General features: G+C 38.1%; 1 protein-coding gene across 1 annotated transcript in view; it reads left to right on the top strand.

The window, feature by feature from the left end:
- The window catches only part of MSH2 (mutS homolog 2), a 72344-nt gene extending 57933 nt beyond the window's left edge, over positions 1–14411 (top strand). Inside the window, exons 10-16 of the mRNA XM_024753614.1 lie at positions 1207–1357; positions 3753–3850; positions 6883–7128; positions 8201–8405; positions 9643–9890; positions 11730–11905; positions 13964–14411. Coding sequence (XP_024609382.1) covers positions 1207–1357; positions 3753–3850; positions 6883–7128; positions 8201–8405; positions 9643–9890; positions 11730–11905; positions 13964–14134 — 1295 coding nt within the window. The 3' untranslated portion in view covers positions 14135–14411. The remainder of the gene's footprint in view (positions 1–1206; positions 1358–3752; positions 3851–6882; positions 7129–8200; positions 8406–9642; positions 9891–11729; positions 11906–13963) is intronic.
- Positions 14412–25361: the final 10950 nt, after the last annotated feature.

Genomic DNA, 25361 nt, shown 5'->3' on the forward strand with positions numbered 1-25361 from the left:
AGATAAATCACCCTACATGCCCTTGCATCGTGTCTTTTAAATAAGACCTGTTTTAAATGTTACCTCCTCTATAAGCCTAATTCTACTAGGAATAGTTCATTGATTTGGCTTTGGGGTTCCCAAGCACTTCATTAATATCAACTTAAAAAAATTATTAGATTTAAATTCCCTGGATTATCAGTTCCCTAATTAGTCTCACACTGTTTTGTTCTCTTTTGCTCTGAATTTATAAACCTCTTTGTTCTGAGCATCTCTCACATGTATGTTGAACAAATAAATCTTAGCATAGTAGAAGACCCCTCAGAGCAGCAATACTCTTGTATATGTCCATACCAACATATATAAAAATTTTTACAAATAGTTTCCTTGGAGAGTCCTTATATGAACTAGATCCTAGATTTAAGAATCTTTGCCTTGAAGGATATTGAAATTTACCCTCCTCATTTCATAGATCTCTCCATGTTCTCTCTATGTCTCTTTCCTCTCTGGTCAAGTGAGGTCTGTCTTTAGTTGTTTGCCGCTTCTAACATTCCATAGTCATGCTTTAGCAAATAAATTTGTAGATAGTATCTCTCTCCTCTGGTTTGGGGTCTAAAGATCACAATGATGAATGAGATTATGAGGACAGGACAAACATAAAAACTCAAATCTTAGGTGCATAAAGTCTAGCTGATTGGTCATTGCTTGTTTTGTGAAGCTTGTATAAGCACGAAGTATATGTCCTAGTTTTTCTAGGGCTTCATTGTCAGAGTCTCAAGTTTTTGTTTGGAAAGTATATTTGTTTTCTTTAATTATACTCTATATTAGTTCCAGAGAAATGCTTTGGTTAACTAAAGAACCCTCAGCAGAACTCCTCAAGGGCAGTGACCATTTCTTATCTACCCTCATGCCCACAGCATCTTAGAACAGTGTGTGTTACCCACTGCTGGTGCTCTGCAGCCTTGGTTGGGTTTACCTAGAAAGGCCTCCGCATCAGAAGCTAACATTAATAAGGGGGTTTAAGTATTTTCATGTAGTTTTTTGAGTGAAGTAAGTGAAGTAGGATGTGCATCTTTCCCAGTTGGGTAATATTAATAATTTCCAGTATGCTGTCATGTAATAAAAGTGTATTTTTCACTATTTAGATTTAAGTGTTTTAAACACTTACATTGAAAATGGCTGTAGATATCTATGACATACTTTTTCTTTTTTTTCCTGATCATGAAGGCTTGGATCCTGGCAAACAGATTAAACTGGATTCCAACACACAATTTGGATATTATTTTCGCGTAACATGCAAGGAAGAAAAAGTCCTTCGTAATAATAAAAATTTCAGTACAGTAGATATCCAGAAGAACGGTGTTAAATTTACGAACAGGTTTGTAAGCCTATGTTAAATTAAGTCTTTACTAGTCCCATGAAACTATTCTCTGATGAAATGTGAATGTTCTATGGTAAGGAAGTTTTACCGTATTTATTGTTAATATAAGGCATAAGATAAGATTGAAGCTTTTTTTCCCTTACAAGAGGTTGGTCAGATATCCCAACACCACTTGTTAAATAATTCATTTTTTCCTCATTGACTGAAATGGCACTTTGGGTCTATTTTTAAGATTATTTTTTCATGTATGTCTCTTACCATCCTTTTATCAGTATGAAATACATTGTATTACATTTATTTTATGTTTCCATATCTATTACAGTTAGTTCCCCTTCATATCTCTGTTAGTTATTTTCACATTTATTTTTTCTAAGAAAACTTTGTTATCCTTGACATTAAATTCTTCTGGTATATCAGTTGGTTGTATCATTTAGTTTAGGGAGATGTCTACCAGCCTTAATAAGGCCATTCATTAGACTACAGCTTTTTTTAAAAAAAAAAAAAGTGTTCCATGTTGTAAAAAATCTTACCAGTTTTTTCCTGCGTTTTCTCTTGCTGATGTTAGGAAGTTCCTGAGGCAGATTATTCATGGGTGAACAAAGAATTATTTAAAAATAAATCTTCTGTGACTGGTAGAGTGAGGGCATTTATCCTTTCTCTTCTGTAATGTTCTAGAACTTATGGCCAGCCTTACTCCCACCCTCCTGAATATTCTTAGTATTTACAGCTAACTTTTGTATATATGATCCTCTTTCCATTTATTTTGTAAGTGTTTTGAGTGTCTGTTACATGTAGACATTATTCTAGGTGTTCAGACAACCTAGTAATGAAAATAGTCAGTCTGTTTAGTTTGTTTCTCATAACAGCTCTCTGAGATAAACAGGACAGGTTAAAGTTCTCTCACTTTTTAGATGGAGAAACTGAAACTCCAGTTCCCCAGGATTGGACAGCTAGTAACAATAGATACTCTAACCTGGATCTTCTGTTGCCAAATTTATTAGTTGCTGTTTCTCAATCACACTATATCCCTGATTCAAGAAATTTATATATGTTATAATTAACCAATGGGTGACTGGAAGATGATTATAACACCTCAAAAGTTCAGTCTTACCTAAGCCAAAATATATATAGAGGTTGAACTGACCACAGTGGTTCCAAAAGTTGTGAAAAATTCATTCGTTCATTCATTCATTGCTTGTTGTCAACAGATTGCTTGCTGTGGATCTGACTCTGAGATCATATAATTGTCCTTCTTAAAAACCTCCAGTGTCTGTCATCCAGAAAAATTTTAAATCTTTACTATAACCCGTACAATCTGATTCCTGCCCACCTTTTCTTTTCTGTCAGCTCTCCCCGTCACATAGCAGTCTCACTTTTATAATGTCTTTGCTTCTTTCTTTTCTTCCTTTAATTCTTTCCAGTTGCCTGTTTCATAGTCTTTTTGTGCCAATGTACTGTTCTCAAGCTGCATATGCATGTTATAGCATTCGCTGGTTCCATCATGTTCACAATTATTGCCTTGATTGACTAATACCGCCCTCCTTCTGATAAGTACTTCCCCCTTTCTTGTATCCTCTGTGACCCCCTCATCTTGTCTTTTTGTTTTTAATTTCATTCCCTTCTTTTGATACCAGTGAATATTTTTTCTCTATTCTCATCTTCAGCAATTTTTATTTCAACCTTTAATTTTCATTTACTCTTCAAATTGCTCAGTAAGATTGTTTTCAAAATATTTACCTTACTTCGACAACTTTCAGTATCAAAGACCGTTTCCTACAGTAATGAGAGAAACTGTGTGTGGGGGTGTGTGTTATTTATTTTTTAATCAAAGTATAGCTGATTTACAATATTAGTTTCAGGAATACAGCATAGTGATTCAGTATTTTTATAGTTTATACTCCATTAAAAGTTATTATGAGATAATGGCTATAATTCCTTGTGCTGTACAATATATCCTTGTTGCCTTATCTATTTTATACATAGTTTCTATCTCTTAATCCTATATCCCTAATTTCCCCCTCTCCCCACTGGTAACCACTAGTTTGTTTTCTATATCTGTATCTGTTTCTGTTTTGCTGTATACATTCGTTTTATTTTTTAGGTTCCATTTAAATATTTTAGAAAAGGTCGCAGACCAGAATTTTACTCAAGGGAATAATTGTTATGGCAAGAATACTATTGGTGCCATTGGGCCATTCCAAACAGCATAAATGTTAATACACTGAATTCCAGCCATATCCGCGCCTAATGAGTTGCCCATTTTCTACTGATATTTCGATTTTAATTGTTTTGATGCTTTATAGGATAATACTCTGGATATATTTTATATAGTGCACATTATCTCCAGTAGATGTTTTAATATTTTTAATAATACCATTATCTTGATTTGCAGTAAATTGACTTCTCTCAATGAAGAGTATACCAAAAATAAAACCGAATATGAGGAAGCCCAGGATGCCATTGTTAAGGAAATTGTCAATATTTCTTCAGGTAAATTTAATAGAACCAATACATTAAATGTTGAAGGTTTGTGGCAACCCTACCTTGTCAAATGATGGTTAGCATTTTTTAGCAATAAAGTATTTTTTAATTTAAGGTATATACTTTTTTTGTTATTGCACACTTATAGACTACAGTATAGTGTAAATGTAACTTTTTTTTTTTTTTTTAAATGTAACTTTTATGTGCACTGTGAAACCAGAACATTTGTGTGTTGCTTTATTGTGATATTCCCTTTATTGCGGTGGTCTGGAACTGAACCTGCAATATCTCCAAGGTATACCTGTAGTAGTCTTGAAAAAAATGTTTAACCTGGGGCTTCCCCGGTGGTGCAGTGGTTGAGAGTCCGCCTGCCGATGCAGGGGACACGGGTTCGTGCCCTGGTCCGGGAAGATCCCACATGCCGTGGAGCCTGCGCGTCCAGAGCCTGTGCTCCGCAACAGGAGAGGCCACAACAGTGAGAGGCCCGCGTACCGCAAAAAAAAAGAAAAAAGAAAAAAAATGTTTAACCTGAATAGTAACAAGAAGAAAAAGAATTGGATAAATTTAGATTGTGGGACATACTTTTTAGGGCCTGCACTCTTTAAAAATGTCAGTGTCATGGAAGCAAAGAAGGAACGGGCAGGTTCTGTTCCAGATTAAAGGATACTTAAAGTGACAGAACAGTCAAAGGCAGAGGATGATCCTTGATTGGATCCAGTACTAGGGTTTGGAATTGGGGACTAGCTATAAAGGACACTATTGGGACAAATTGGCAAAGTTTAATATGAGATAATATGATATTGGTGTCACATTTCTTGGGTGTGCATAGTGATTAAGTAGGAAGATGTCCTTGTTCTCAGGTTATGTGTGCTGGATTATTTAGGGGTAGTAAGTTATTTAAAAAGTATAAGCATGTATAATTCTGTAAATTGTTTTACTATTATGAATTTTTATAGTAAATCAGAAAGAAACAAAACTTTTAAAGGGTTTTAGTATACTTTATATATTTGTGTTGAGATGAATGAGATTTGTAAAGATTACATTTTTGCTTGGTGGTATCAGATTGCTGTAGCATGGTAATCTTCTAGTTGAATTATGTTCCTAGCCTAGATTGCATTTGTAAGGACCCTAAAAAACACTACATATATTCAAACTGGGAGTCTTCCCCCAAAATAATATTAACTAATATTCATTAATTACCTAGTAGGTTAAAGCTGCTAGATTTTAACATTTAAATTGAAGGTTTTGTATTTGGATTCACCTTGAATTTAAATGAAACCTCTTCTTGGTCTAATACACACATTATAAACTATGTTTATTAAAAATGTAATAGATCATTTTTGTAATTTATCTTGCTCTTAAACCAGAAAAGGTGATGCTGTGAAGAGCCAGGTGTTGTGAGATACCAAATATAGACTCTTGATTAAGAGGCTTTTGGTTTTCTTTTATTATAAACCTATTCTTGTTGGTATGTTAGAAATTTTATGAGTTAAAGTAATTATGAAAGTACTCCACTAATATTTAAGTAATTCTCACAGGTTCCTATTGCTATATGGTAGGGTAGTATGATGAACTCTCCCCCTCCCCCCCTTTTTAATATGTTAGGTAAAACAGGAATAAATTTAAAAGTGGTTTAAATTCATAAGTTAATTTTTATTTTCAAAAAATATTTTATCACTTTTATGGGGAACAAGGGAATCAGAGATTAGTCAGATTTTCTGCCATTTGATTAAACTCATAATGTTGTATTTTTCTAAAACTAAAGTGTTCTCTTGATTGTCTTTTGAAGCTTTTGACACATTGATGTCCATGTGATAGTTCCGTGTGAGCCATGTGTCTGTTATACCAGACCCTCCAACCTATTAAAATTTTAGAATCTATCCTGAAAATTTTGACCATTTTTATTGCCTAATCATGCTTTGCCTAGCATGTGTCAGGGACTGTTTAATGTATGTAATAGCTTTTAGTTTTACTGCTCTAGCAGAGTGGAATCTTGTTGAAAGTGTTTTAAGAGACAATTATGGAACTGAATTTATGCTAAAATTTAACTGCATGGGAGAAAAACCTCAAGTAACAATCTTGACAGTCACATTATATCTTATTACCTAGTGTTTGCACGTTTCTTAGGATAATTGTGAAATGCCATCCTGGTTTCAGACTCTTAAAATTTAGAATTGTGCCTCACATATCACTGCACCCTGCTTTTCTTACCTTATCAATATATCATGAAAGCTTTTCCATAGAAGCCTTTTCTTGTTAGTTTTTTTTTTAACCTCTACCTCATTTCCTTACATAAGCAGCTATGCACATTTTTTTTTTTTTTTGAGAACAGGCCATTTATTTTGTAGAACATTTCTCAGTTTGAGTTTGTCTGATGTTTCCTCATGATTGTTTTCAGGTGATACAGTTTTGTCTGGAATACGCAGACGTTACTGTTGTCTGTGGATTCATATTAAGGGGCACATGATGTCTTTTGCCGTATCATTGGTGATGTTAACTTTTGCTGCGTGTGGGTTTCTCTAGTTGCCGTGAGCTGGGGGCTACTCTTCGTTGCAGTGTGCAGCCTTCTCGTTGTGGTGGCTTCTTTTGTTGCGGAGCACGGGCTCTAGGCACGCCGCCTTTAGTAGTTGTGGAACATGGGCTTAGTTGCTCTGCAGCATGTGGGATCTTCCTGGACCAGGGACTGAATGGTGTCCCGGCATTGGCAGGCCGTTTCTTAACCACTGCACCACCAGGGAAGTCCAAGCATCTATGCACTTTTATATTTTAATGGATCTTGGTAAGGGAGGGCATCATACTCTATTTTTGAAATCTGTTCATAGTAAGGGAAAATGTGACAACACATTTTAACCTCATGTTAAGTTTTAGGTGTTCCTTTCATGTTTAGTTATGGCAAACCTCGGTTAGTTTTTAAAAATTATATAAGTTAGGAAATGGTTTTTGAATTCCCAAATGGAGGAGGGTTGAATTTATTCTTACAGCTGCTTATATGTATTTTTTCTTATCCAATATTCCTGTGTACCTTTTCTGTTTTTATATAGGCTATGTAGAACCGATGCAGACACTAAATGATGTGTTAGCTCAGCTAGATGCTGTTGTTAGCTTTGCTCACGTGTCCAATGGAGCACCTGTTCCATATGTACGGCCGGTCATTTTGGAGAAAGGACAAGGGAGAATTATACTGAAAGCATCCAGACATGCTTGTGTTGAAGTTCAAGATGAAGTTGCATTTATTCCTAATGATGTTCACTTTGAAAAAGATAAACAGGTGTTCCACATCATTACTGGTAAAAAAACCTAGTTTATGGGCTTTTTGCGGGTAATGTTTAATATATTTTAAGTTGATGAAGAAAATCCTAGTCCTTGATGTTAGAAAAAGAACGTTGTTCATTCTAGTTAGTAGTTTATTAATAATATATGAATGAATGAATGAATGAATGAATATATGTGAACAGAATGAAACCCCTGTTCCAGGGGTTCAGTGCATTTAAAAATGAACATCTCTTCATCCTCCAAGCTTACCTTTGGGCCAAACCTTTCAATAGTGAGGTCATTGAAAGTCAGGCAGAATTAGATACTGGAATGACCTCAGCTTAGGGTAGCAATTCTTTAAAAGACATGATACTATATTCATGTGAAACTCGAAAAAAGTAGACTTGTATATAGACTAAGGTAGCTTGTCTCAAACTAAAGGGTTTTGAGAGATCTTAACGAGATTCTAGAAAATAAAAGTGTTAGGGTGCAGGGGTGATAGGAGTCTTTGGGCAAATGTGTTTGGGAAACAGTCAGTGATTGTATTTTATTTCCCCAAAAGGATTTTCAAGTTGTTCATATAATCTAACACCATTAGCTGGTAAATGGCACATTTTCCAAAAGTAGGGTCATGTCTTTGGGTTTTAGTGTGGAATGTACTTGATTTGAGGGATTTGATCATACTGATTCATTCTCTGATAGATGCATTTATTAATGAATTATAGTGTTTAGTTAATTAATCAGTTAGGCCTGTACTGTTTTCTGAATGTCATAAAATTATCCTGCAGGCAGCTTTGTGAGCTGTGGGGAAGTGGTCTGTATGTTCTTTCTAGATCATAGTCAAATTATAGGTAAGATATATTTTTCATGGGTCCTCTTGAAGAAGGGCATAGCATAGGCTTGTCTGAAGAGAAAATAGCATTGTTTCAGGGACTAGTATAAGGCAGGAACTCTGTTCATGCCTTTGGGCAGCCCGTGGTCTGCTTCTTGTATGTCATAGCACATGACCTAGGTAATTAGTCACCGATGTGCAATTTAGGAGTAATGTTCAATTTATTAGTAGCAAAAATAAGTTAATAATCTTGCTTGTTGATACCATGTTTGTAGGTCCCAACATGGGAGGTAAATCAACATATATTCGCCAGACTGGCGTGGTAGTTCTCATGGCCCAGATTGGGTGTTTTGTGCCATGTGAGTCAGCAGAAGTGTCCATCGTGGACTGCATCTTGGCCCGGGTAGGGGCTGGTGACAGTCAGTTGAAAGGAGTCTCCACATTCATGGCTGAAATGTTAGAAACTGCTTCTATTCTCAGGTGAGTTCATTTCCCAGTCTCCTGAAAATAGAAATGGATGTCTCTGTCCTTTGAAAAGTAAATTTGCAGGTTCATCTATAAAACATCTGTGATCTTTTATCTAGTTTAATAGTTTTCCTGTGAGCTTTATGCACTTTATATTATCTTAAAAGGGTGACTGGCGATAGTTGTGGAAAGCTTCTTTGATTTTTAATGTTGTCTTCTTAAGGTTTCTGGTAGTTGTTCACCTTATGAATCTCCCCACTGCCATGCTTTTGCTTATGCTGTTCACACTACCTGGAATGGTCCTTCCCTGCTGTTTACCCAAGTCCTTTCTAATCTTTACAGGCCCATAATGACAGAAATTCTACTTCTCTGATGACTTTCCTTGTCACATGTGCCTAAGGTCATGGGTGTTTCTTCGAACTCTTTGACATGCCTGTAATTTATTAGCTTTTAATTTTAGAGTTTATGAAATCTCTTGTCCTTATTTCATTTTTAGGAGCTTCTTTGAAGACAGGGAGGCTATGCCTTCTATTTCTTGGAGTCTTCTAAAGTACTTTGCATATAGTAGATCCTTAATGAATTATGCTTTGATTATTGTTTGTGGGGAATTATAGAAGCGATACAAATGTTCAGTAATTAGTCAATAAGTTAATATGCGTAACTTTAAAAATTAAAGAAATAAGCAAAAGGTGTCAGTGGCATTTCATGGAGAAAGAAAGAAATGACCAATAAGCACATGAAGAACTGTCAAATTCTCTAATTAAAAAAAAGTTCCCCTCCTTTCATTTGGTTAAAGAGAAAATAAAATGCTAATATCTGGTGCTAGTAGGGCTGTGGCAGGCACACAGATTCACGTGACCACCAGCCGTGTATGCGAGTGTTCGTGTCACGACACCCTTGTCCCATCTTCTTGTGGTATTATTTTTTTTAATCTTGACTGATTTGATTGTTAAGAAATGAATGATAGCTGCTTTATTTGGAAATTCTTAGATTACAGCTAATGAGATTGGTAATTTAAAAAATATTTATTCACCATTTGTTTCCTCTTATGTCAGTTGTTTGTTCATGTCCATGCCCATTTTCTTACTGAAGTTTTAGTGCTTTTCATTGACCTTATTGAATTTTTGTATATATCAAGATAATTAATCTGTTACATTTGTGGCACATCTTTCCCATTGTATTGCCTTAATTTTGTTGTTTGCATTACCACATGCTATATCATGGGAAATTTTCATATAATTATGTGTTTCAGGTCTGCAACCAAAGATTCTTTAATAATCATAGATGAATTGGGAAGAGGAACCTCTACCTATGACGGATTTGGGTTAGCGTGGGCTATATCAGAGTACATTGCAACAAGGATCCGTGCTTTTTGCATGTTTGCAACCCATTTTCATGAACTTACTGCCTTGGCCAGTCAGATACCAACTGTTAATAATCTACATGTCACAGCACTAACTACTGAAGAGACCTTAACTATGCTTTATCAGGTGAAGAAAGGTGAGTGCATACCACTGGTGTACTGTAAATTCCGTGTTCCTATCCTTGGAATCATTAGTAATTGCCTTATTCTGCATTAGGATGAATTATTGATGTTTTTACAGAACACATTTACCTCTTAATTTACAGACTGGGGACAGGGATGTGGTATGTTATCTATATTTCTATGTGTCATGGTAGAACCACTCATTTTAAAAAGGTCACAGAAAGACTGATCTGCACTTTTGAACATCGTCACAGGGGTTTTGTTCTACCTCCCATGGCAGCATGTTTTCTTGTCAAATTAGCTACTTGATAGTAACAATAAGCTTTGAAGTTCTGAGGCTCTAGCTGTTACTGTTTAATAAACTGTCATAATCATCTGATTATATTTTTAAGAATGTGTTATATAACAGGTTCATTTAAAGCTGGGGTCTCCAGAAACCTTGAAATTGTTAGTAGTTATCAGGTAAGGAATGACTTATTTGTTAGCATTCATCCTTTGAGAAAAGTTTGTCATTAGTGGACCTGGCAGTTAATCAGATGACTGCGTTGATGAGATTAACATACTGTAAAGTTTTTATTGCTTTAACATTTCACCAGTCATCGGAATAGCGCTTTTTCAGATGGCTCTCTGATTTTCCATGAATGCATTTTTCTGCATCAGTTGGTTGCACATAAATGAGATTATTTTTGATTCTTTGTTGCTTATGCTTCTTAGGAATCCTACTGAGTTACTGTTTGCATTGTTGTTGATAGAGAATATAGATACTCTTGGTTGGACATGGCATTTAGCATGAAGTTGAGGTTTTGCTTTTAAAAGGTGTTTTGTGTGAGAAAGAAATGGGTTCAGGGCTTCCCTGGTGGCGCAGTGGTTGGGAGTCCGCCTGCCGATGCAGGGGACACGGGTTTGTGCCCTGGTCCGGGAGGATCCCACATGCCGCGGAGCGGCTAGGCCTTTGAGTCATGGCCGCTGAGCCTGCGCGTCTGTAGCCTCTGCTCCGCGGCGGGAGAGGCCACAGCAGTGAGAGGCCCGCGTACCGCAAAAAAAAAAAAAGAAAGACAAAAGAAATGGATTCAAAGTATTAAAAAAGACCAGGTGAAATTTGGAGACGATAGGAACAGGTTCCTCCTTCACTAAACATCCTCCTTGGATGTTTATCAAACACTTGCTTCTATTTTATTTTTGTTTCTCTAAGCTGTGCAGAATATCCAGCTCCAGAATGCATGGGATATATAACTAGGCTAAAGGAAAATTTACGGTTGAGGCAAAAATGGGAGCTCCATGATGACACTGTGAACATCACTGGTATTTAACATTTGGAAGGAATGTCTTAAGTCAGTTTATTTTCTGCAAATGTGGGTGAAGTTAACATACCTAGTCTAAAAATTTACTAGACTAGATTTGGGTCAAAAATTTCATTGTCATTTGAAATACATTTTGAATTAAATACTCCTCCTAATTGTGACACTTTACATTTATCTTTTTTTTTCCACAGTACTTTAGTTCCTCCCTTATGAAATGAGAAAACCTCAGAGATATTGTGTTGATTAATTTTTCTTCCGATTCAGATATTTGTCTAGGCTTTTGAGGACTATCTGTCAAGGCTTTTCTCTGCTATTTTTATTTTTCCTACTACATTTGTCGAGGATAAAATATAGCACTGTGTGCCAAGTCATAACCACTTTTCACTGGAGGCTTAGTTAAAATTTCCTTAAGTTACTCTGAAACATTTGGCTTATGTATTTGAAATAATACAAAGTTAAGTTTCCTAATGACAAAGTGAGAAAGTAAGTTCTATTTGCATAAATTGCTGTCTCTTCCTACCCTGCCCCTCACACGCCTCAAATTTCTTACAGGTGTCTGTGATCAGAGTTTTGGGATTCACGTTGCTGAGCTTGCTAATTTCCCCAGGCATGTAATAGAGTGTGCTAAACAAAAAGCCCTGGAACTAGAGGAGTTTCAGAATATTGGGAAGCCACAGGAATGTGATGAAATGGAACCAGCAGCAAAGAGGTGCTATCTGGAAAGAGAGGTTTGTCAAATTATTTTTGTAGTTATTTTTTTCCTGTATGATTCTAATGTTTACTTATTGAACATTCATTATTGGTTTCCACTTACATTTCTTTGCACGGTAAAGAATCCATCTGTATCATTTTGGTTTCACCACGGCACACATCTGCACAATTGAAAGATAGCATTTCAAGTACCAGATTTCAAAAGTAGGAAGATAGGAATATTAGTGTAGGTTAAAATACATAATTCAAAGGAGTTATAGAGGTCCATGCACATCTTTGATTACTTGTAAACAAATAGATCGAGTTCAGTTAAATTACATATTTACTCGGTGCTTAGCTAAGATGATGAAGAAATGAACACAGTTCCTTCCCTCCAGTTGTTTAGAAACTAGTTGGGCAGGTAGTAATAGTGAGCATGTCATAGAGAATTATGACAAATGTTTACTCAGGAAAGCTCTCTGTGGGCAGGATGTTTCAGTTCTTGTGGGAGCAGTGGATCTTAAGTTAGGCCTTCTGAGTGGTGGGTGAAATTTAGATGTTCACACAGAAAGGTATAAGCATATGCCCAGCGGATTTTTAAAAAATCAAAGGATTATTAGTTTTCTGTAATAACGAAAATAAAAGAATCTTAATTTACATCTAGGTCCTGGCAGCACTTACTGTGATTATGCATTGTGACAACCTCTTGTCACATTGTTAGCTTTTTAAAAATTTTTTAATTTAAAAAAATTTTTTTTGCGGTACGCGGGCCTCTCACTGTTGTGGCCTCTCCCGTTGCGGAGCACAGGCTCCGGATGCGCAGGCTTAGCGGCCATGGCTCGTGGGCCTAGCCGCTCCGCGGCATGTGGGATCTTCCCGGACCGGGGCACCAACCCGTGTCCCCTGCATCGGCAGGCGGACTCTCAACCACTGTGCCACCAGGGAAGCCCACATTGTTAGCTTTTACCTGGTGAATTTTTTGTTGTTCTTGCTTGAAGGATAGATGATGTTACAATAATAGATGATGTGTATGGTTTGGGGGCTTAAAAGATAAGGTTTTATCTGTTGTACCTATACAAGCAGGAGATATGTATTATAACTTGTTAATAGTTTTAAGTAGGGAAGGTTGCCATCCTGGATATGAAACGGTCTTGGTATCAGCCCCACAGCTATCCATGATCCAGGATTAGGTAGGCTCCTTTGTGTAAATAATTCCTAATTAGAATAGAAGTCATATACTATTGATATTATTAATTACAATGAATTTTTTAAAAATTTTAAGCTAAGGGAGACATAAAACAGAATTATCGATGTTACTCAATCTAGATTTTATTTTTTGGGAAAAAGAGGCACTTGTTATTTAATAGAGATGTGTTTCTTTTCTATCTTATCATTTGGATTATCTACCTTTCACCTCTAAGGTACATATTACTAACTGGCTCCCTGGTAAAAAGCAGACTTTTCAGTTCAGCTTCACATGCAGTAATAAACATTATATCCTTTGTCAGGCACTGTTCTTAGCACTTTGTACTCTTTAACTCTTTAATTCTCACAACAGCCCTGTGTGGTTGGTAATATTATTGTCCCCATTTTACGGATGAGGAATGTGTGTTAAGGAATTAGCCCACGGGTCACATAGCAAGTAATAACCATGTTCTTTAGAATGGCAATAACTAGGCAGTAAAATAAACAAAGAAGAAACATCCCATGTATGTATGAGTATTAAATTTTCAGTGACTGTTTATGCCTTATAGTGTTTGTAAACCTTGAGTTCTTTTTCCCCCAGAAGGTTAAGTTTATGTATCAGTTATAAAAGCTGAGGGATTTGGGAACTACTAAAATATTCAGTTTCTTTGGCATTAGCAGCTGAAAATATATTTATAAATATCCTTTTAATGACTTGCTATGAAGAAATACAGTCAACTAAGGCCTTTGCTATAAATTCTAGATGATGCACACTTAAAACTTAAAGAATGTTGTTTGAATATTGGGTGGAGTGTTTAGATTGAAATTATAATGGGGCAATTCATTACTATTTAATGTGACTTTTAGAAAAGTCATTTTAAAGACTAATGAAATGTTCACATGTTTTTCAGCAAGGTGAAAAAATTATTCAAGAGTTTTTATCCAAGGTGAAGCAAGTGCCCTTTACTGAAATGTCAGAAGAAAACATCGTAATGAAGTTAAAACAGCTGAAAGCTGAGGTGATAGCAAAGAATAATCGTTTTGTAAATGAAATAATTTCAAGAATAAAGGTAACTACATGAGTAAATTCCACTAATGGAATGAAGATAGTATTGATAAGCTGTTGTCTGTAATGCTTTTGTACTATTTTATATTAACCCTTTTTCCATAGTGTTAGCAATTGATGTCCATGGGATATCAAGTTAATAAAATATTTAGTATACCTTGCTCTACCTGAGTATATTTTCAAAGATCTTTATTTTGAAAAATGAGAGCTGTAACTGAGGAATACTTAAATGGACATGGGCAATAGTAGGCAATATGTTGAATTTTATAAATAAAGTCATGTAGTTTTTAGAATTTGATATGTGTTGTATTTCTTTGTGATAAGACTTTTACACATATTCCCGAATGGTACGGAAGAAACAAGTAGCCCAGAGACTTTGTAAAAAAGTAAGGGATCTTAAAGCTAGAAGGAAGCATGGAACCCATTTCCAGTGATTTCCCCACAATGTCCATCTGTTGGCATGAGCCAGGTTGGCTGCATATGTGTTAGCCAAGGAACTTACAATAAATCCAGGGTCCTAGTGTGATCCTCCAGCCCATCTGCCATTCTCCCACCCCAAGTTTGTGATGAGATTTAGAAATCTGGGCTTTAACAAAATCTTTCAGATTGAGAATGCTGATTTAGTCTACCTTTTTTTTTTTTTTTTTTTTTTTTTTTGCGGTACGCGGGCCTCTCACTGTTGTGGCCTCTCCCGTTGCAGAGCACAGGCTCCGGACGCGCAGGCTCAGCAGCCATGGCTCACGGGCCCAGCCGCTCCGCGGCATGTGGGATCTTCCCAGACCGGGGCACGAACCCGTGTCCCCTGCATCGGCAGGCGGACTCTCAACTACTACGCCACCAGGGAAGCCCTGATTTAGTCTACTTTTATTTTACAGGGAGATGGAGAGGTTAAGAGTGTAGTGGCTGGTCCTGCTGAACATGGGAGGAAAAGGATAGCCTTTTTAATAAATGGTGATGGGATGATAGGGTATTCATATAGGAACAAAACGAGATTGGATCCCTATTCCATATCGTGTAGAAAAATCAACTCCAGTGAATTTTTTACCTAAATGTACAAAGCAGCACTACCACGGTTTTAGTGTTTGTAGTTCTGTAGAAAATAAAATAGAGAAATATTTTTATGACTATAAAAATATAGGAAATATGAAGTTGGTTTTGGGAAAGATAGTTCTTAAGTCACAAACACCATTCATAAAGTTTGACACACTTAGCAATATTGAAATTAGGAACTTATTTTCATAAAAAGGCATCACAAAGTTCTAAGAGTACAGTTGACCCTTGAACAGCGAGTGGTCTGGGGCACTGACCCCCTGCATAGTCGAAAATCCACATATAACTTTACAGTCCCTTCATATACACAGTTCTGCATCTATAGATTCAAAACAAATGTGGATCATGTAGTATTGCAGTATGTATTGAAAAAAATCCAAGTATAAATGGACCCACAGAGTTCAGACCGGTGTTGGTCAAGGGTCAACTGTAGATCCATAATGGGAGAACATATTGGTACCACATAAAATATCAAAGAATTTATATCCATGATATAGAAAGAACTATAAAAATCACTAAACAGACACGATTCTTAATACAACTCATTAACAAAAAGACAACCCAGTTAAAAGGCAAAGGATCTGAATAGATAATTTTCCAAGGAAGATACGCAAATAGCCAATAGGCAAATGAAAAGTTGCAAGATGTTGTCAGGGAAATGCACATAAAAACCACAGTGAGCTACTACTTCACACCCATTAGGATACTAAAATCAAATCAGATAAACCAGTATTGAGGATATGGAGGAATTGGAACTCTCCTACACTGCTATGAAAACGTAAAATGGTGCAGTCACTTTTGGAAAAGTCTGGCATTTCCTCAGTTAAACATATGAGTTACCAGATGACCCAGTATTTCCATTGCTAGATATATATCCAAGAGAAACATGTTTACACAGAAACGTATGCACAAATGTTTATAGCAGAATTATTATTTTTTAAATTAATTTTTACTTTGGCTGTGTTGGGTCTTCGTTGCTGTGCACGGGCTTTCTCTAGTTGCGGCAAGCGGGGGCTACTCTGTTGTGGTGGGCGGGCTTCTCATTGCAGTGGCTTCTCTTGTTGCGGAGCACGGGCTCTTAGGCACGAGGACCCCTTAGTTGTGGCACCCGGGCTTAGTTGCTCTGTGACATGTCGGATCTTCCCAGACCAGGGCTTGAACCCGTGTCCCCTGCATTGGCAGGTGGATTCTTAACCCCTGTGCCACCAGGGAAGCCACATACAATGAACTATTAATTGGCCATAAAAGGAATGAAGGACTGATACATGCTAAAGCTAGGATGAGCCTTGGAAACATTAGTGAAGAAGCCAGGCACAAGAGCCGACGTAATATATAATTCTGTTCTTGTGAAAGTCCAGAATAGGAAAAGGTATAGAAACAAGGTAGATTAGCATAGGGCTGGCAGGCAGGGCATGGATGGCTAGGGAGGTGATAGCTAAAGGATATGGGGTTTCTTTTTCAGATGAAAATGTTCTAAAATTGGTGATGGTTGCACATATCTGTGAATATACCTAAAAACCATTGAAGTATACACTTTAAATGGGTGCACTGTACAATGTAAATTATATTTCAAACTTTTTTTAATTTTAAAATTTTTATTGAAGTATAGTTGATTTATAATGTTGTGTTAGTTTCTAGTATACAGCAAAGTGATTGAGTTTTTTATATATATATATATCTCCACTCAAACAGAATATTTATATATTCTGTTTCATATTCTTTTCCATTATGGTTTATTACAGGATATTGAATTTAGTTCCCTGTGCTATACAGTAGGGGCCTTGTTGTTTGTGTATTTTATATACAGTAGTTTGTATCTGCTAATCCCAAACTCCTAATTTACCCCTCCCCCATGTCCTTTCCCCTCTGGTAACCATAAGTTTGTTTTCTGTGTCTGTGAGTCTGTTTCTGTTTTGTAAATAATTTCATTTTGTATCATATTTCAGATTTTACATGTAAGTGATATGTGATATTTGTCTTTCTCTGACTTCACTTAGTATGATAATCTCTAGGTCCATCCATATTGCTGCAAATGACATTATTTCATTCTTTTTTATGGTTAGGTAGTATTCCATTGTATATACAACACCTTTATCCATTCATCTGTCGTTGGACATTTAGGTTGTTTCCATGTCTTGGCACTTGTAAGTAGTGCTGCTATGAACATTGGAGTGCATGTATCTTTTTGAATTATAGTTTTGTCTGGATATATGCCCAGGAGTGGGATTGCTGGATCATATGGCAACTCTATTTTTAGCTTTTTAAGGAATCTCCATACTGTTTTCCTTAATGGTTGCACCAATTTACATTCCCACCAACAGTGTAGGGAAGAGTTCCCTTTTCTCCCAACAAAACTTGTTTTAAAAGAAGTTCAGGCACTTTACCCAAGAGGAAATATAAATGATCCATACACATGAAAAGGTCTTCAATCACCAGTCAGAAAAATGAAAACGAAAACTATTCTGGGTTACACCCTCCTGACTCTGCCCTCCCCATCAGATTGACAGTCCTTTAAAATGTGACAATACCAACTATTGGTGGTATTTGTTGATGTGGCACAACACTGCTGGTGAGAATAATTAGCTCGTAAAGTTGAAAACAGACATATGACCCAGCAATTTTGCTCCTAGGTGCATACTGTGGAGATACGTATACACACTGTACAATGACGGTATACAAGAATATTTGTGATAGACCCAAACTGGAAACAACCCAGCTATGAAAACAAACTATAGCTACACAAAATAACATAGATGGAATCTTAAAAACAGTAAGCAAAAGAAATGACAGATAACAAATAATACCATTTTTCTCCCAATCATATGAAGTTGAATAATAGGTAAAATACTGTTTAATGGTGCATTCATGGGGGTGAGATGATAAAGAAAAGCAAGAACTTGACTATGTAAGTCGGGAGAGTGATTGGCGGTGCTGATGGGGAGGGGCTTCTAGAGGGCTTCTGGGGTGCTACAGCATTCTGGTTATTGACCTGAGTGGTGGTTATGCAGGTGCTTGCTTTATGATTATTGCTAAACTCTGTAATTATGTGTTAAGCGCTTAATTTGGTATGAGAACAAATGAAAATTTAATGCCAGTAAACCCTTTAAAATGCTCATCTTGATTTACCACACTCTTTTTCATCATTGATAATTTAGAGTAAGATACATCAGCTTTTCTTTTCTGGCTATCAAATGCTTGGGTAGAAGGCAGACTTAACAGAGAAAAAATTTAAATGTGGACATTCTTATTGGTTTAACAAAATCATGTAGCTGCTTATAAGCAGAAGACTTTTTTATATAATTAAAAAGGCAATTTTAAAATTCTAGTGAAATATTTTATCCCCTGGTTAACTATGAGCGCGTCTTTTTAGATTGCTGTACAAAAGCATGTATAAAATGGAGATCAGCCCATGGTTTTAGTTGTTAGGGCTACGAGAAATGGAGGCGGGGGAGCTGTTGATTCTAAGAAAACATGTAGTCTCTCAAGCTCTGATAAATCAGGCTGCTTTCATTTCTCTAAAAGAGACTTAATGTTTAGTTCTAAGATGTTTTTGAAAGTGAAAAAAACATAATAGACCCGTTGTTTAAGATGTTTCAGACTTAAACTGTGCTTATTACATGAATATGCTAATGAAGCAACCGGCCTCCTTCCTTTTGGAATGGTAGATGTAAAGCAAAAGATAAACTAATTTCTGACCTGTCAAAAGACAGTTGCATTTTAAAATTCTAATTGCAATGTGGCTTGGTTTTCCTTCTCCACTCAAACACGAACTTGGATAATACCAGAATAAAGCCGAATCTATAAATATTATCCAAGATTTAGAACTCAGCCATACTGTTACCATGAAATCTGTTGGCCACATAACCACGTTTCTGAGAAAATACATGGCGTTTTTGCATTTTTAAAAAGTTAGCACTAAGAATCCATCCAAGATGCAATTGTTTTTGTAGTTAGATTTTTTTCCTTAAAATACTCTTTTGAGGGTAAAAATTAGAACAGAAGGAAGATGTTTTAGGATATATTTAAAGAATAACTTTTTCCCTGTAAAATCTCAGTGTTCCACATACTAAGCACATCCTGTTAGACTTCATGAGTATTAAATGCATCTTCTATCCTTAGTCTTTCTGCATTTAGCTTTTTTTGGGAAGTATGTTTTTACCCACAGCATATGGTATGAGCTGCTGATTCAGTGCTGAGCGGTTCTTTAAGCTTGTTAGTTATATTCTGTTGATTAAGATGGTGTGCAGAATAGTCAGAAGGAAAACCAGTGCCTGGTCTGAAATAAATTAAACCATGTTAATCAGCTTATGGGGAAGAACAAATGAGTAAAGAGAATTTTCATATACAAAGGAAATCTCTATTATTGCCTTCCTAGGGTCAGTCAGTGTGTTTGGGATAAGGAGATAGGGTGTGGCCGGGAGAGATGACGAAAGTGCCCAGAATGCTGCACATATTTTCCGACTAAAACTGGAAGTGGAGCCCAACTTAAAATAATAGTTTCCTGCCTGATGTTCTCCCCACTCCGCTTCCCTTGTAGACAGAGCCACTGCTTTCTCTTATTATTCTGCTCCAGAATTTACCTATTTGGCCAGCTTTCAGGTGTCTGTGAACATTGTGGTACAGAGCCAGGGTATCCAGAGGAAGTAGTCCCTTGCAGACACTGTCTCATTGCAGGTAGCAATGCCTCCTGTTCTTTGAGGAGGAAAATGGGGAGCCCTCGCCTTGCCTTTGACACAGCAGCTTTCCCACGGTCCTGGAAGCAACAGTGTTTCCTGTGTCAGACCACATTCAGAACATGATCCAAATTCAATGTATGTTAGCATATTTTTGCTTTGGCGTGTGGTTTGTCCAAACAAGTGCCCACACACATCTTTCATCCAGCTATGTGGGGAACTCAGCAGTGGCATGAATGATACTGGATGCTGGGTGGCCTTCACTGGACCATTCCCATCCTATTTCTAGACTTGGTAAAATAGAAGACCAGACTGCTGCTGCCTTTGCTTCACCTCAAAGAGAGAAAATTATAAACTCCCTAAACTTGTTAAATTTAGAAGAAAGGATAATTCTGTCAGTGGACAATTTCTTATTCTAGCAAAAGAACAATGGCAGTGAATTCCTCAGTGTTCAGAATCAACCAGTAAATGAGACCATAGGGATTAACCTGTGTTATCACAATATTACTATTGCATTCATTTCCTAGAATTTTGTTGACACTTATCTGTTATAATTAGCAGTCAGTTTAATTTTATGAATAATCTTAATATGTTTTAAAAACCAGGTTAAGTATAGTTAAATCTAATTAAGGCGGTGCGACTATTTTCAGTTCAGCCACTAATCTGAAATTTTATGGTGCGTTGCCCATCTAGCAAGATGTGTTTTATCAATTTTTTCCTCTCATAGTGATCAGGACTTCATGTTTATTATCAATTCTCATGGGATGTTTTATTGCTAAACATTGTTTGGCTCAGCCAAATCCATCATGAAAATGACTTTCCGCATTGAATCCTTAATATTACAAAGTAGATGCACGATTTGGCAACATTAAATACTTTGTGAATATCTGAAAATGGCAAGGTGCTGTGCTGGGCTCCTCAAAAGACTCGTCCTCTTCAGCAATACTGAAAGGTGGGTACTTCTATTACCTGCGCTTCACAGATGAGAACGTCGAGGCTCAGAGGTTGAGTAACTTGCCCCGGGCACCCAGCCAGTAGTAAGTGGCAGAGCTGGGGTCTGAACCCCAAGCAGTGTGTCTCCAAAATCCGTACCTTTTTTCTTTGCATTTAAAGGCTTAAAATATTGTTAGGAATCTGAGATGCACATGTGACAAATTTAATCTTTCTAAATATTATTTAGTGTCAAAATGAGTGACGTCGGCAGTGCAACAGGAGTTAAGGAAGACGGGAGCTGTGGTGCAGACATTAAGAAGTACTATTTCTGTTCTCTTGTGGAAGCTGGTTCTCCCGTGGAAGGCTTCTCTCTCGGGGCTGTGGACACAGCAAGAAGCATCCACCGGGGGCCCTGCCACCCATCTGGTTCATGGCAACTACATGGCTGCTCTCTGGGGCTTGATACCCCAAAGGAAACAGGAGCTAAGCAGCTGCATTCTTTCAGAAGTTCACCAGTCACCAAATGCCAACATCTGTCTGGCCAAGGGATTACACTGAACCGTTTGGACAAAGGATTATGTTTAAATGAGAATAGAGACAGTCAGCCAGAAGCTTGCACAATGAGGAGATGGAATTAAATGTCAACAGTGTTTGGAGCAGGACACCGAATCTGGCACACTCAGATATTCGGATCACTTAACTTGGAGGTTATGTATGTTCTGTCTTGAGCCAGGAAAGTTTTATCCAGCCTGTGGGGAATAACCCTGGAGGTTTTCTCCACCGCTGTGCTCTGAATTCGTGCCTAGTGAGTAAAGTGCTGAGTAAGCCTGCACAGGTCAAGATATGGGTGAGTTAAAGTGAGCAGCAATGTGGCGCATCAGGAAGGCTGCTTGAGTTGGATTAGCCCTTGCTTGGCCACTTAGCTGTGTGACTAGAAACTGCCCCTCCTTGGATTTCCCCTCTTTTGTAATTTAAGGGGGTTGGGTTTTTAGAGTTCTCAAATGCCACACCTTCAGGGCCAGGCAGGTGCAGAGTACAGAGAATAGTAGGGTTAAGGTGAATGCCCCAACGTAAAAACAAATGATTTTTTTCATAGGTACTATAAAAGGGCTTAAGCCTTGGTTGCAGTTAGTCTAAGCCAGCATCCAAAGAGTCACCCTGAGGTGATACCTGCTCTCCTCAAAGTGCCATGTCAGTCATCTAGCTCGTAATTCTCTAATCAACAACAGAGCACTTTGCTGCTTTATTTTTTATTATTTTTAGCTGTGATCTTAGCATACAAGTACGTTGAGGCCTAGAAATATTCATTGATAATGCTTTTCCCTGAAACCCTTTTGGTGGCCCTTTCACTAGAATCAGACATGGAGAAAAAAGGTCCAATGAATTCCAAGCAAATAGAATAGGGGAGTCTGGTTACCTGAGAAGGGAAAGAAAGGCAAGGTGGTCAGACCAAAGTGGCACTTCCAAGCCTCTTTCAGCTCTGTGAGCTTAAGTCTAGGTTTTGGGGGCAATGGGGATGAGATAAAGCGGGCTGTTGCCTTCAGAATTGGCTATGACTGAAGTAACTTTCAAGATTGAAAAATAGTAGCTTGAAGTAAGTCCATAAAGCAACCAGGTCGAGGATGGGAATCCCCAGAAGGATGGACTCGAGGAAGAAATGCGACTAGTGGACCTGCCGTGTTTGAGTGCAGTGAGGGGAGCGTGGGGGTGAGTTAATAATAGCTGCAAAGGAAGAGCGATTGAGAAGAAAGGGGGCGGGATTATTAACTCCAGGAATATCAAAACCGTATCATGATAGTACACTGCCTATCCTAACTACGAATTTTACTCATTTAGTGATAAACACCGACAAGTGATTTAAGAAAAATAGTAAAACAAACAAACAAACTATATTTGGGATGAAGGGTGTAAGAGAATAAAGCTGCCACTCTTTCTGTAAGATAATGTCTAAAATTGGAAAATAAAGAAATAGCAGTATAAGTGTGTTAAAAATATGGAGATGAATGCTAGAGGATTTTAAGAGAGCTGAAAGTGAGCAGGGCAGCTTTGAGAGGGGGGACTGGTATTTTTTATTATAAACTTCACGATGCTCCAATTTGATCTTTTAAAACTATATTGCTTTGATAAAATCAGTATTAAATTGAAAATGACTGTCTTATCTTAAATCAAGGGCTATCTATATTACAACATATCTTCAAGCACCCTTAAAATTGTGACTAAAGAGAATTTACTATTAAAAACAAAACATACCTAGGTCTGGGTAGGCAGAGGCAGAAATGGGGAGTGACTGATAATGGTACAAGCTTTCTCTAGGGGATGATAAAAATGTTCTAAAATGAGATCATGGTGATAATTGAAGAACTCTATATAAGTATGCTGAGTTGAATACACAGGCAAACTGGTATGTAAGTTTATATATCAATAAAGCTGTTAAAAATGGTAGCTTCAATAAGATGTAATAATAGCTATGTGTCTGGCACCCAGTTTATTCTCAACCTGTTAGGTAAATACTATTCATTTTAGAAATGAGGAAGCTGGGGTGTAGAGAAGATAAGCGACTCGCCAGAGATCATCAGACATGAGTAGATTAGGGTGGAAGTTATTTTTCTTTCATGTGAAAGAAATCTGGAGGGAGGAAGACTAGGTAAGGTGGCTCTATGAGCATCAGGGACCCTGATTCTTCAAGCTTGTGTCTCTACTGTGCTTGGCTTCTCTTCCCAAGGTCCCCTCATGGCCCAAGGTGACTGCTGGGGCTCCATCCAGTGCACCCACATTTCAGGCAGCAGGAAGGAGGAGTGTGTAAGGATGCTGTTCCTAGCCTTAAGAAATCGTGGACATTGTACACATTGCTTCCACTTACATCTTCTTGGCCAGAATCAAGTCATGTGTCCACACAGAGAAAGCCAGGAAATGGAGTCTTGGCTGTCCTCCCTACCTCATAGTGGGAAGTTGGACCAAACTCATTTTGAAAAGTGTGTTTTGGGAATGGCAAGGATTTGGTGCTTTGGGATGCTGATGTTTCTTTCCTCTTCAGCCTACCATCTTCAAAGCCCCACCCTGTCTAAATGTTAATTTATTACTATTATTTAATTTGTTTTTTCTCAAAGCATGTCTTGGCTTCTGTTCTTTCCTTCTCTTTTCCAAATAATAGCTTCTTTGGACTCCACTCTGTTCTGTAATCCTGTTTCCACTGAACCCAACTAAACTAAAAACTCAGGACCTCAGCACAGCAGGCATGGAGTAGTTTCTTAGGAAAGACTTGTGCACAGAGCACAAGCTCCCTGGGGACTTGGGTCACTGACACCATGGAGCAGGGACTCTAATGTGGCCCCATGCAGACACTTCTCCCTCTGCGCTGTCGTGAAGGGTAGCGGAGCACTTGAACATTGGCACAGATGAACAAGATCACCCTCCACAGGATGCAGAGGGTGGGTGATGTGCCGATGACCTCATGGCTGGTTGGTGGCAGAGCTGTCCTGGAGGGTGAGCCTCCTGGCCCTCCAGCACCTCTGACCACAGAGCTTCTCAATCAGACACTGAGTTCCAGGTGGAGCCACTTCACACAGGGTCATTAAGTAAAAGAGAAATGGATGATAAATTTTTATGTATTCAGAAATTGTTTCTCTCCTCCCCTCCTCTTGGGATTGATTAACTTAGTTGGAAATAATGAACCTGAACTGATTTTTGAGCACCAGGTCTAAGTGGAAATTACTATACTTGTACCTTGTTTGCAGACTTTCCAGAGACCGTAATACTTGCTAAGATGATCCTTTTCTCTCCCCTACTCTCCCAGTTTCCCCCTTGGTGTGAGAACCGATGAGCCAGAAAATAAATGAGCTGGAAAAAAGAATAGTTTCATTTTTCTAGGAGTTGTGTCCTTTTTCTAAAGGGCAGCGCTGGAAGTGCCATCTTCCCTTTGGGGAAGCCATCATGCTTCAAGGACACTCACTGGCGGGCAGGCTCCAGGGCAGAGTGGCCAGTTCAGGACCTACAGTCATTGGCCAGACTCCTTCCTTCCCACAGTCTTGCTGACGGAGGCCGCAGGGTCACCTCCAAGGGTGTTTTGAGGCCATTTCTGCTTTCTTCTGACTTTTCTCAGTAGATTTTTGTGGCTCTCTTAATGATACTGTCTCTCAGACCACTTGGAATCAACCCACATCTGTCTCTTGGTTCCTCCTTAGGGGAAGTCGACTCCTATTCTCAACTGGCTTCACAGGTTTTAAAGGCAGCCCTTTCTCCGAGGCTCAGGGGTTGGTGGGCAATTCTGTCTACCTAGCGAGGGACATGGAGGCATCACAATCTCCCCTGGAGCTAGTCTGATGGTGACTCCTGCCCAGATTCTGTGGTCACCAGAGGTCCCAGGTGACAACTCGGAGAGGTCCCCATCCCCTGGGAGCCCTGGGGACTCGGCCTCTCATTAGCTTGAAGATGTTCTCTGTACTTCCCACCTGGGCCCTGGCAGCACAACAGCCAAGTAAGAAGAGGCCCAGCCTCCTTGGCCTGAAGCTGAGTTGCTTCCTCTATACATGTAGCTTTTACCCTCTCTGGTTCCTTCCTGGAGCTTCCAGATCCCTGCCATCCCGGCCC

This window comes from Neophocaena asiaeorientalis, unplaced genomic scaffold (assembly GCF_003031525.2).
Source record: "Neophocaena asiaeorientalis asiaeorientalis breed wild unplaced genomic scaffold, Neophocaena_asiaeorientalis_V1.1 scaffold171, whole genome shotgun sequence".
In the NCBI taxonomy this organism is placed as follows: domain Eukaryota; kingdom Metazoa; phylum Chordata; class Mammalia; order Artiodactyla; family Phocoenidae; genus Neophocaena; species Neophocaena asiaeorientalis.